At 41.1% G+C, this 12,524-nt stretch overlaps 1 protein-coding gene across 1 annotated transcript in view; it reads left to right on the forward strand.

Annotated features, from left to right (window-relative positions):
• Positions 1–2,203: 2,203 nt before the first annotated feature.
• The window catches only part of gpc3 (glypican 3), a 98,932-nt gene continuing 88,611 nt past the window's right edge, over positions 2,204–12,524 (forward strand). Inside the window, exon 1 of the mRNA XM_022751912.1 lies at positions 2,204–2,607. Coding sequence (XP_022607633.1) covers positions 2,451–2,607 — 157 coding nt within the window. The 5' untranslated portion in view covers positions 2,204–2,450. The remainder of the gene's footprint in view (positions 2,608–12,524) is intronic.

The following is a 12,524-nucleotide window of genomic DNA, read 5'->3' on the forward strand; positions in this document are numbered from 1 at the left end:
CTCTACACTCCCCTGCCTCGTATGGTCCTCCAGCTAAGGTGCATCTAGTGTAGTTAGTGAAGTAGTTCAGCATCTACTGCCCTAGTTGCTCCTTCTGGCTGGAGGGCTTGTTATTCAGGGTGTGAAATATTTCTCACTACACTTGCCTTGCAGAATACTTCATCAGTGATGAAATACCTCATGTCTTTTTAATTTTTAACAACACTAATAACACACTTTAAATGTTGCAGCCTGAATTTAAAGAAACGATTGAAAGAAATTTTCGCTGGTCGCACGGCTGTCATACAGAACAAAATGTTAACTTCATTATTACATAGTCTGTTTTTTTTTCAATTCAGTCAATTAACTTTCAACTACCTTCTCAATTATGCAGCTGCTTAGACTGTGCAAGAGCTCAAGGTAACATTGATGTATTTCTTGTTTTCTGTGACTAATGAAACAAAACACACAAAGAAAGTCAGTTCACCGTGATGAAAAAGAGAGAAGATCAGCAAAATCACACTGTATTTTCCTTGATAATTGATCATATTGATAATTTTCTGACGCAGTATTTGATTAGGCTACATGTTTCAGCAGCACAACATTCAAGAACATGTAATTATGCAAATTTAAAGCATAGACCAATTTCTAAAACTCAAATGTATGGTGATATACAGGAGGCTTTTTATGTGCATGATAAACTAATATAGCATTATTTTTCAGTATGACATCACTGTGTAGCTGAGAGTGCACTGATGCAGTCAACATTTGAGTATCTTGTTTTAGTGCATAAACAGGAAGGTGAATAAATTGCTGTCGACTTGTAAGACATTTCTTTACATTCATCAGTGTGTCTGTGCGCCGGTCACAAGTCCCCCGTCAGGTATCTTTTAATGACTCATGACTTTCTGACTCTTTAAGCTGAACATGTTGTTGACTCTGCAGTTCAAAAGTGCTCACAGTGCAGGTAGTACACACTCATCTACTGCAGTTTGTGCACTTCAGGTATTGCTGGTCACATTCCCTCATGCCTCAGACTGAGTTTCTGGTATTTGAAGCTGGAAGTCTGCTGGGTTTACAGCGAGTTTTGTTGGTTTGCTCTCAGCTTCTGCCAGTCTCTGCTGTGCAAATCCATGCAAAGCTCTCTGTTTCTCAGACACGCAGCCAAAGGAAGAGATATATGGGTTTTGTTTTCTCTTCTTCCAAGCTTTGATGAACACTTGAAAGAGTGAAAATCTCATTCACCGTAGGCACATGAGAGCAGCTGTTGTTTTTTTCCTCCTCTGTTTGCAGTCATGTTTGACTCAACAGGCCTCTTAACATTAAGTTTCTTTGACTTTGCTCTTTGTCTCGCTGTTTTCGGGTGGATGACTCCGCAATTTCAACACTTGACACATTGAAAGAAATTGCACAGTATCCATCTGCAATCCGCCAGATGTTGTGAACAGCTACGCATTCATTAGGTTGCGCTAATGAGTGTAGAGATGTTTTAGAGGCGCTGCAAAACAGATGTGCTTTTCTCTGACTTAATGAAGTTTTTGCCAGTCTGCAGAGAGGATGAGTTACAAATGTTGGCCTCTGTGGTGTCTGATATGGAAACTGAACACTAGATGGCACCATTTAGACTTTATTGTCTCTTTGGCGCTGAGTGGAAGTGAAGTGACTGTCCACTTAGGATGAGAAAACGATGAAGAAATAATCAGTTTTACATGAGATGCCGTCAAGTAATGTTACTGAATGAGATTTATGGGATTATTAAAGATAAGATGTGACAGGTTATGTTCAATTTTGCTTGTATTGTGCAGTTCTTCACATTGTTTCACATGTTTTCTGTTCACTTTCGAATAATAAAAGCATTTTTTTAGCTTACACACTCCGCATATGTCATTTTCATTATAATATATGTGCACCTCGTGGCCACATGTCTCTCCTCTGTTCGGGAACTGTCGTTTCTGCGCCCTAATTGCATCCTATAACATACAGTGCTATCCATCCATCACGACAACAGCTGGCGCACTACATGAATCCGCTCCTTATATCGCCACTTCTGCAGCCGCACAGAACCAATGTATCAGCTCGCATCACTACCGCTAAACGAGAGGGGAGATCTCGTAATACGCGCAGGTTCACGCCGTGGCGCGCGCTTTTGGAAGGAGCGCGCGCATGTATCCGGGGCTCGTTCGTCTGTGCAGCTAGCTGAGGATTCAGTATCGCAAGTGAAGAGGGACTCTTAAGTTCTCAGCATCGGTGTAGCTTCACCAAGAGGCGCAGCCGAGCAGCTTTCCAGCAGGACGCACGGTTCAGGAGAGACAAAAAAAGAAAGGATGCTGAGCCGAGCAGATCCTGGAGCTGCAGCTTCATCTCTTCAGCGCAACCGCGGGATCCTCCTGTAACTTTTAATGTGCTGAAGTTAATCTCAGCTCTTCTGTTGCTCTGCTTTGTCCGGTTCGGCTAAGTGCTGCTCCTCTGCCATGGTTGGTTCGTCAGCCCACAATGCGCTCTTCCTGTGCGCCTTTCTCCAGCTGTTCCCCCTGCCCGGCGGACAGGTGCCAAACTGCCAGGAGGTGCGCACAGTGTTTCAGTCTCTGCACCCGGGCTCCAAATGGGTCCCCGAAACCCCGGTGTCAGGTAACTCATCAACTTCAAGCCTTATACCTACAGTAGCCTGTAACTCCATGCTTTACGCACACGATGTCTGGTAATTGCACCTCTGTGGGTTAAAATAGATTTCAGCTCTGATTGTAAGCACTCAAATTCATCTCCACTGTTCAGTTTCAGGGGACGTAACCATTACAACAGTTCTCTAACACTGTCGAGCTCTTTTCAAGGCTGCTGACCTCTCCAGTATCAGCATTGAGAGCCAACCCACACACACTCTCCATCCCTCTGGCGGAAAATTTACCAACCTGCTCTACAAAATCTATTGGCTATGTTAAGTATCCTGTTTAAACTGCAGGTTAAGTTTTATACACCACCAGTTAACTGTTAGCTTACAGAATCAATTTGTTCTAGTATTGATCCAAACATGGAGCCAAGTAACCTCTCCTGGCACCCAACTTTCATTTGGTCAGTTGTTTGAAACATGGGAAACAGATACCAGCATCTTTTTGCAGGTCAATGTTATGTGGGTCTGGATCTTCTGCTTTAGTTTAAGGTTTGTTCTGTGCTGATGGAGTGCACACAAAGAAAAGATCAGCACTCTTCCTTTAAGAGAGTTGATTTATAGTCTTGTTCCAGGCTGGTCTCTTATTGGCAGTTTTTCCTGAGCCACATTGTCACAGAATATAGATTAGTGGTGTGATGTGAATTGTGACCACCCTGGAAACAATTTAGCAAATAATGCAACTATCCAAACAGGATAATTATTGTTCCCTGGAGCTCAAATGTCACTGAGTCTGTCTCCGATGAGAAAGGGACGTGTCTTGAAAAAAAAAGTGAGTTTAGATGAAATAACTCAGGTCTTTGGGGGGTAGAGGAATAAGTCCCCAGACAACAACACAACATGTTGGTGTACTGCTGGAGCCTTTTGCATGCATTCTGATTCAGTATGTAAATGGAGATCCCTTTCATGTGGCCGAGTTACAGTCAGCTGCAAAATGTTAATTGGGTATTTTGGTGTCATGTCAGCATGGGGAAGTGTGCCGGGTTAAGTGTTTTCTCTCCATTCTCACACATCTCACTCCCACCTGATTTAGAGGAGTTTACCAAATAACTCTAAATGTTCAGTGAACATGAAGGAGCGTGACCAATCACAAAAGGCTTTGAATCAATCAGTGGGAAAGATGTGCAGTGCGCTTTGAAGCATGTTTTGTCATGCTTCCTCCACCACATATTAATCTGCCATCTGTGGATGCATGCAGCTGCAACCACTGAGCCCTATATTTCTCCATGCATCCATCTTTAGTCACACACCCTCCACCTATAGGCCATCAAGCATTTTATCTGCCAGCCAAAGGGGATAGTCATCACAGCAGGCCAAGAGAAATTATTTAGCCTCCTGAAATCTGAGGCTGTCTGTGAGGAATCATTCTGATCTGGACACCACACACACACACACACACACACACACACACACACACACACACACACACACACACACACACACACACACACACACACACACACACACACAAATCAATTCACCAGTCAGCCAAAGGACAATTCATCCCAGCCAGTTAAGGCATAGTTTGGTTTTCACTTTTCCATGATGCCAGTGGATCCTCTGTTGCAGAATAAATGCAGGTTTTACTAAGTTAGCTGGTTGTACATTGAGTGACTCATGATCACGCACTGCATTTATACATGTTCAATAAGTACAAGATTTCTGGATTAGTGGTTAACAGGGTGTAACAAACCTTTGAACACTAATGTTGTGTCTGGGCTCGTGGAGACACACTACGCCCTCTGTAACAGCTGATATAATGTACTTAAATATTGTTTTATCAGCTTGATATTTCCTATTTCCTCCTCCTATTTCCTCCTGAAGAAAATGACAGATTATTTCTGTTTGCAGAGAACCCAGCTATAAATCATGGGTAAATACAGAGGATTTTCATTTGTTCTGTATGTGTGACCCGCACTGACAGAACTTTTTACACATCGCCGAAGTGTAACATTTGTCCCATTGAGTCTCAAATGGCGACAAACTGTACGGGTAGGATCACACTTTTTCAAGTCTGTCTTAAAATAATAATACCATAGTGCCCATATGAACATTAAAATAAGTATTGCTTGATGTAATTATTTCTCCTTTTATACTTTTATAAAGATCCTCACTATCTGCTTTTTAGTACAAAACTCCCTCTTTGTGTTACTTCCCTTTTACTGCAGCTGAACTAGGTAAAACTGTCCTGGAAAACTCGAAGAATTTTATAAAAAAAAAAGTATAATTATAGAAGATACCGCTGACTGCTGAAGCTTCATATTGGCTTGAGATAAACTTTCAAATATTTTCCTTGGACAGAACAAGGACTATTTTGTCCCTCATCGCCTACACTAGAAGCGCATTAGGGGGGTTCTTTTAATGGCCAGTGTGAACAGGAGGAATTATTATAGAAAGCAAAACCTGTTCAATGTTCATGCGGTCTTCTGACTATTGCTTTAAGACACCCATACGCTAATGTGGTATATGTAGCTACATATCAGCGGCGTACCGGGCAAGCAAGGTGAGCTTGCCCAGTTAAAGCTAAAAATCATCAATAATCAATAATCATCAATAAGAACGATACTGAAGTGGAAGCGATATCTCTCCTTACATCTGATCTCACAACAGCGTTCTGTCTCTGAAGGATCTGTTGCCTATATGCATTCATCACTATAATATACTGGCCTCTTGTGGTAGCAGCGTGGCATTGTCTCTGAAAGCTAGCTCGACTTCAAGCTGTTGTAGCTTCTACTGTTCTGAGATCAGTTATGATATCGCGGCATTATACGCATGCGCAGGCGCGTGGAACCTAAACTTGCGCAACAAGCCTGGAGAGTCAGCAGTAGCAAGTAAACGAGCAAATTAAACAAATTTTTCATCTCTGTGCAAGTTTGTTTGAGGCTGAACATTGTTACAGAAGTAGTGCAGATACTTTCAGGAATAGCCCAGTGCGTTGTTACTGTACGTAGAGAGAGAGAGAGAGAGAGAGGGAACCGAGAGTTAGTTAGCCGTTAGCAGTGCGGCTGCAAACATTCAGTGTGATGTATGTTCAGGAAGTTAAATGCTGCCAAGACCGAAGTTCCCGCTTCTCCCCTGCAGTCCAGACTATGAGCAGGCAAGGCTAACAACACTAAGGCAGGTAAATTCAGGATTCTGCATTGTCACTGGAGTGTGTTATTGTCCGTTCGTGGTAAATATGTCGAAGATATTTTCCCTTCATACTGCACATTTGATGTTTACTGCCAGTTCAGGAAAGAAATCCTGAAACTTCTTCAGCCAGGAAGGAGAAAGGTGAAGATGTCCAGGCAGACTGTAGCAAGATGCAGGAGAGAGACTTTCAGGACAAAATCATGAGACAGGACTGAATTTAAGAGAGATTTGCTGCTGCTACTGTCATGAAAAGGTATGTTTTAGTCTGGCACTGGTACATATACTGAATTTCCATATATGAAATACATGTAAGTAAAATAAAAACATAAATCTATTTTATATATAGAACCTACTACAAATTGGAACAGTTCCATATATTGTATACATACATGTTTGTCTAGCCCATACAAATATCTATGTTTATGTATGTATGTATGTATGTATGTGTATATATATATTCCCTTATAGGTGACATGTGTAGCAACATCACTCTTGATATAGGGACATATACTGTATGTTTCTGTATGGACAGACTTGAAAAATGATGAAGCTATCCTTTAAACCTCTGAGAAAAAAAACATACAAACATTCCCAGCGTGTGCTCAGTATTAGCACTTAGAGTAAAATAAAGCAGAAATGAAACAAATTAAGCAGATTTTCTTCAGACCTCCTAAACCCTCATAGTCCCAGGGAGCTCTCAGGACCTCCCTTTATGAACAGCTGCAGTTAAACAGAGTGGGATGTGTTTTCAGGACTCACAGCCAAAGAAAAGCCCTGTTAGTGAGTGAGGAGTGGACAGATTTACTGCGTATAGTATTTGACTGTAAATTTTTTTTTTTTTTTTTTTTACAATGTTTGGACTTTCACAAAACATCTCAAAATCACTTCAGATAATAAATGGAGTTAGATCTGCAGGGAGGATGTCATGCCGCATTAAGTCTTTCATATAGTAAAGCTGTGAGGACTCTTCACATTTTTGTTACAATAATGTGTAAATCCAGAGATTAGTGACTTTAACCTTGTAAAATTGTGATTAATTATATGGAATAATGCAGCGGTTCCCAATCTTTTTGGATTGTGACCCCATTATCTAAAAGACCAAAGAGTAATTTTGTATTATATGGATAATTTTCAGACGTAAAAATTATTATGCAGTTCACAAAAAATAAGCAAGGACGGGGGGCAAGTCTGACAAAATTCACATAATTTGATGTAGCACAAGCATTTAGTTTCTGATTTCCTCTCCTGTGTCTCTTGTGGCCCTGTATGGGGGTCCTGCACTCCACTGGAATAATTTAATATTGATTGTTTTTCAGTGTCCAGTTGCAATACCAAACATTACATCATCAACAATAATCACATTTACTGCTTCTCTAATAATCACATTTACTGCTGTCACTCTTCCTAACGCATGATTATATCTTCAGTTTTTGTGGGTGATGTTTCCGTGTCAGTTTACACATCCACACATTAGAAGGAAAAGTTGCTACTGCAACAAAATCTTCATTATTTTTAAAAGCTTGCATAGTCATACATGTTACGAGCTTTTCCAGTTCCAGCCTCTGTTTCTGTTTGTCATGAGACAACTGTAATAAAAGCAATTTCCCTTGCTGCTCAGACGTTAAGTTTCCTGGCGGAGCTGAAAGCGACTGTGCTGCCAGTGGCTGACCAGGTCTCTCTTGTTTAGCAACCAGCACAGCTGCAGTTTAACCGTAGCCATTACGTTTTCTTTACACCGTCTATCACTAAGATCACTTCAATCGATTTCATACCCTTCAGCAGTTTTCATAAGCTGATCTTTAGTGCATCGATCCAGAAACCCCTCACGTCGAGCAGCGACATAATCTTCTATCCCTGCAATGATACACTCGAATTAAAGTGAGAGAAGAAAAACATAACAGAAATTTAGACATTTAAACATAGCACAAAATGATAGTGTCCTCCAAATTATCGTGGAAGTCCCCTTCTACCTACACCGCAAAGAAAAAGCCACACAAACCAATTAATAGCCACACAGGAATGAGAGGGTCGTCACACATGCTCTTTCTATATAAATGATATTCCATTTTTTCACTGCTCCTTTAAAAAAAAAAAAAATCATAATGTTTCCAGCAGTTTCCTGTATTTCATACCTTTCTTTATATCCACGGATGGCACTGACTTGTCCATCACGATCCTTTCCTATACAGTAATGCGTAAAAAAAATCTAAATTGATATCCTTAATGAACCAGAGTTATGTTGCAGTGCGTGTGCTGCAGGTAGGATTTCCATGAATCACAGCTCTTCCACTTCTGTTTTAATGAGCTAATTTTTTTTTCACGAAAGCTTGAAATATGCCTTCACTTCTTTTATATTTAGCACATTTTTGTGTGTTTTTTTTTTTTTGGTCATGCCTCATTCATAATATATCCTTGTCATTAATCTATACAGAATAAGGTTTTCAGTCAAAGTTACATCTTCTGTTATTACTTAGAACTTTGTGCCTGCTAGAAATATGGCATGTAAATGCAGAACAGAGGGGCTTGTCGTGCAGTCTGATTTAACATGAGTTTTTTCGTTGAGGCATACAGCAAATGAAAGATTGATGAAATTAAATTTAGTGGATGGCTAGCTGTGATTTGACTGGGGAAGTATCACTTTCTCTCTCTCTCTCTCTCTCTCTCTCTCTCTCTCTCTCTCTCTCTGTCTCTGTCTCTGTCTCTGTGTGTGTGTGTGTGTGTGTGTGAGATAGAGAGACGTGAAGTAGCCTGTATTGATATGTAGTATTGTGCGGGGGAGGTGGCTGATTCAGGGAGATGTCCGCAGGAAGGCAGAGCTGAATTCTAATAATGCTGCATGTGGTGCCAGGGGGCAAAACACCAAAAAAAAAACAAAAGCTGAAGTTTTTCTCTCCTCCAGCATGATTCAAAAGAAGTGAGAGGAAAGAAACAACATTACAGCGCAGATATGAAAAAACAAAAGAAAAACTCTCACACAGCTGTAGGAGTAGTAGCAGTCATATCTTTGTTGTGGCTGCTGCTGTGGGTGGTTGTAGTGTCTGAAGGTGAAATGGAGGCAGTGGTGTCAGGTCACTCCACCGAGCCGTCATGTATGTGCGAGAGGCGCGGGAGCAGAGCCGAGCACTTACCCCAGGACATGAGTGTGAAAGCGTCTCCATCGGTGTCAGCGGCGGTTCGAGTGGGGGGATGTGGTTGATCCCTGACAGCAGCAGCTGACCTGATTCATGAGAGGAGCATCACATTCACACTAAATGGAAGAGTAATACTTGTTTGCTGGAGGCTGAGGTGACAGCTGCCACTTATTTCAACAGAAACTCTTGCATAGTGCTCCTACAAGAGAAGAGTTTCTCTTCCTTTCTTCTCTCTTTTTTTTTTTTTTTTTTTGGCTGTGAGCTGAAACAATTATAGCTTCATGTTGTTTGATATTTCTTTGCAGGATGACAAAAAAAAGGTCCAGGGGATGTGGACCTCTCAGTAATTAGCTGCAGGGTCGGGTCGTCCAGGCTTGTTGTTTATCATGAACAACAAAGAACAAACGTGCCTACTTTTTAAATGACACTGGACATGACTAATAGGTGGATCAGTTTGACCTGTAGCACCAGCTCTTTTTTGTCTAATTAAATGCTGATTTGTGTTTTGTTTATTCAGTTTTTCTCTTTTGAAAAATCCGCCTCTAATGAAGGGCTCTTGTGTTTTGTGTGTACACTTTAAAAACTCTTTCACATTCATGCTTCCAGCTCCCAAATTATTGCTTCATCAAACGACTTAAAGTGGAGCAGTGAGCAAAGCACTAAAAATACTTAAAACAATTGTAATCCCCAGTAGCTAATGATAATATTATTCCTTAGGTTGGTTGTAAATTGCGCTTTCTTCATTTCATTTATTGTCTCTACAAAGTGACACTGGCTTATTTTGCCCTGGAGAGGAAGCCATGGATTCCCACATGCTTCCACTCAACACTGGGAGCTGATGTATAATTTATGCTCATAATGAACAGCTTTTAACATATTCTATATCTTAATACAACTTGTTTTTCCCCCATGGTCTCATCATTAAACTTGCATAGTGATAGCTTTCTAATTGGTTCTGGGAAACTTGAGCGATATGTACTGTATTTGTGGCTGTCCCCGTTCCCCTGGCTTGGAGTCCCTGAGCTTGTTAAAGATGTGAGGAGAGGGACTCCTCTTGTCATCTTTGTGTACACATGGACTGTCTTAGCCCTCGCTGGAGTTTTCAACTGAAACCTTTCCTTATCATGAGAGAAGCAGCCAAGGATTGTGATCAGTGCGATCTTAAAAAGGCATTCAGAGACCTTGACACTCATGAAAACGGCAGCTGCTCTGCATGTTGAATTGTCTGTCTCACCATTTCAGACTATTGATTGAAAGTACATAACCATTTAAAGGCGTCACCTTGAACTGAGATTGTATGTTGGAGAAATTTACATCTAAATTGCTCCTTGCTCACACTGTGTCTTTCTTCATTTTGTTTGAGGGAACTGGCCATCAGGACACAAAAATCGACTAATTAACTAACAAGAGGCCGATAGAAAGGTGCTCTCACTGCCTAATTTCTATTAAGCTCAAGGTAGGTGAAGTGAAACGAGCTCAGAACAAAACTGTGCAAGGATGACAAGGGATACAAAAAAAAAGAAAAGAAAGCAGGGGGAGGAGAAGGAGAGCTGAGCCTAAAGCAAAAAGGAGAAGCAGGAAGCTTATTCCCAAGGGATCTGTCAGTCAGAAAGAAGGCTTTATTTAGACGGTGTGATTTTATTATTTGTGAAACTCTGCGGGGAATCGTTTCCCTGCCGAATCCCTCACTTATTCCACACCGCTGTGGAACTTCTGTAATGAAACGCATTTATCATCTGCAAAACGACAAAAGTGCAGATGAAACTGTCTGTTTTGCTGGAGATAATTGCTAAATCCCCGTCTCTCTCCCTCACCGGGCAGCGCTCACCTCACCTGTGGTGCTATTGACAGCTTAATAATTTTGCCCCTGCAGTCTGAAATTAAGTTGATCTTATCTGTCAGGAGTCCTTTGTCGGTATTGATTTAAGATATTAAGCCTGTCAGTATGCATACAAAAGGTGCTGTGTGACAGTTTTATTGCCTGTTTCACTCATTAGACTGTGCGCCTTAAACCCTGATGGGAGTCCGGAGTGAGCAGGGACTTAGCTGAAGCTGCTCTCTGTTTGACTCCCCAGTACCTATTAATTATCAGGACTGTCACTCTGTTGCGTCTCCTGCTAGTTTAACTTCCCGCTAAGCCTGCTGTTGTCATTGTTGTAGTCTGAGCTCTGTTTCTGAAGATCTATTGTTTGAAGATCTCAAAGAGACAAAGCCTCAAACCAGCAGAGATTTTCATATTAAGATAAACCCTCAGTCTTGACAAAAGCCTTTCCTCCTGCTTGTTATCAAGACTTTGCTGATATAGTATGAATATGTATATGTATACTATATATATTTACATTCACACTCCGAGCTCTCCCAACTCTCAGCTTCCGTCTCCTCATCCTCCGCACCCCGAGCAGCTGAAGCTGGCAGGCTCCCCTGACATTTGTTTACCACGCCATCAATCAGGCCCTTGTCACTAACGCCTCTCAGGCAGCAGATCCTGCAGAAAACTCCTCTACACAGCTCGGCACGTTACGACTCCAGTCTCCACTGAAGCTTTCAACAGCCACATGGGACAGAAAGACTAGGGGGGGGGTTTCACAGGAACTCCTCTTTGTATTTAAACATCAGATGTCTGTGCCCTATTTATGTCTCTGTGTGTGTGTGCATCATTTTAGAGGGGTGATTGAGGAGTAAGGTTTGAAATTTCAGCTTCAGTGTGTGAACTTTTCTTTCTCTAAAGAGGCGTTTTCACACAGAAATGTATGTTGTAAGTCTTGTAAAATCATGATTAAGTAAAAACCATGTTAGTATTAACTACAGTATAAATTCCTTTTCAGAACTTTTAGAATAGAGTACACACATCTTACAGTTTTACCGTGACATTGTTGTAGTGCATGTTGACATATTAAAACAAGAAAGAATAGCTCTTATAAAAGACGTCCTTTAGTCCACCATCACACAAAATTGCAGTTCACTCACCGTCACTGCTGCAGCAGCTGAGTCTCTGTTGCTATCCTTGATCAGACTAAATTGTAACCGCATCGTCTTTATCTCCTTCCTCACTGGGATTTTTTTTCAAATTAAATGAATTTCTTCAGGGTGTTTGTTCTTTGATCTGGTTGTGTACGGCTACATAGGCTACATCGCCCCAATGAAACGTCCTTGTCACCTTAGTTTTTTTTTTTTTTTTTTTTTACACTGGCTTACATCTGCACCTTTCAAAAGAGTTCTGAGAATCCAATTATTTCTCACCTTTAGTGTGTGTGGCCAGGTGCGGAGATGTTGTTTCATCACCTTCAATCTTACTGGTGGCTGTTTTTTATGTCATGCATTTGTGAAAAGCATGCTGAAACCTGGGTTTGTTTGTCTGCACGCTGCAATGCTCCCAGCCCTCACATTTGTGCGTAAAAAATGCTTTTTTTTTGATCCTGGGTGTGAAAAGTGTAGCCTGGAGTGGTGGGAAAGTTTGTGTTGACCAAACTGATCTCTGAGGAGAACACAGCCTTGGTGTATTGCTTGAATGTGCATCAAAATGACACATTTTTTAGGAAGTAATTTATTTTTTACTTCAACCCTGCTAAATAACACAGCCTCTACATAATAATCATATGCTCATTAAGGCAGCAAAATCT

The sequence above is a fragment of the Seriola dumerili genome, unplaced genomic scaffold (assembly GCF_002260705.1).
Source record: "Seriola dumerili isolate Sdu_G_001 unplaced genomic scaffold, Sdu_1.0 BDQW01000161.1, whole genome shotgun sequence".
Taxonomy (NCBI): domain Eukaryota; kingdom Metazoa; phylum Chordata; class Actinopteri; order Carangiformes; family Carangidae; genus Seriola; species Seriola dumerili.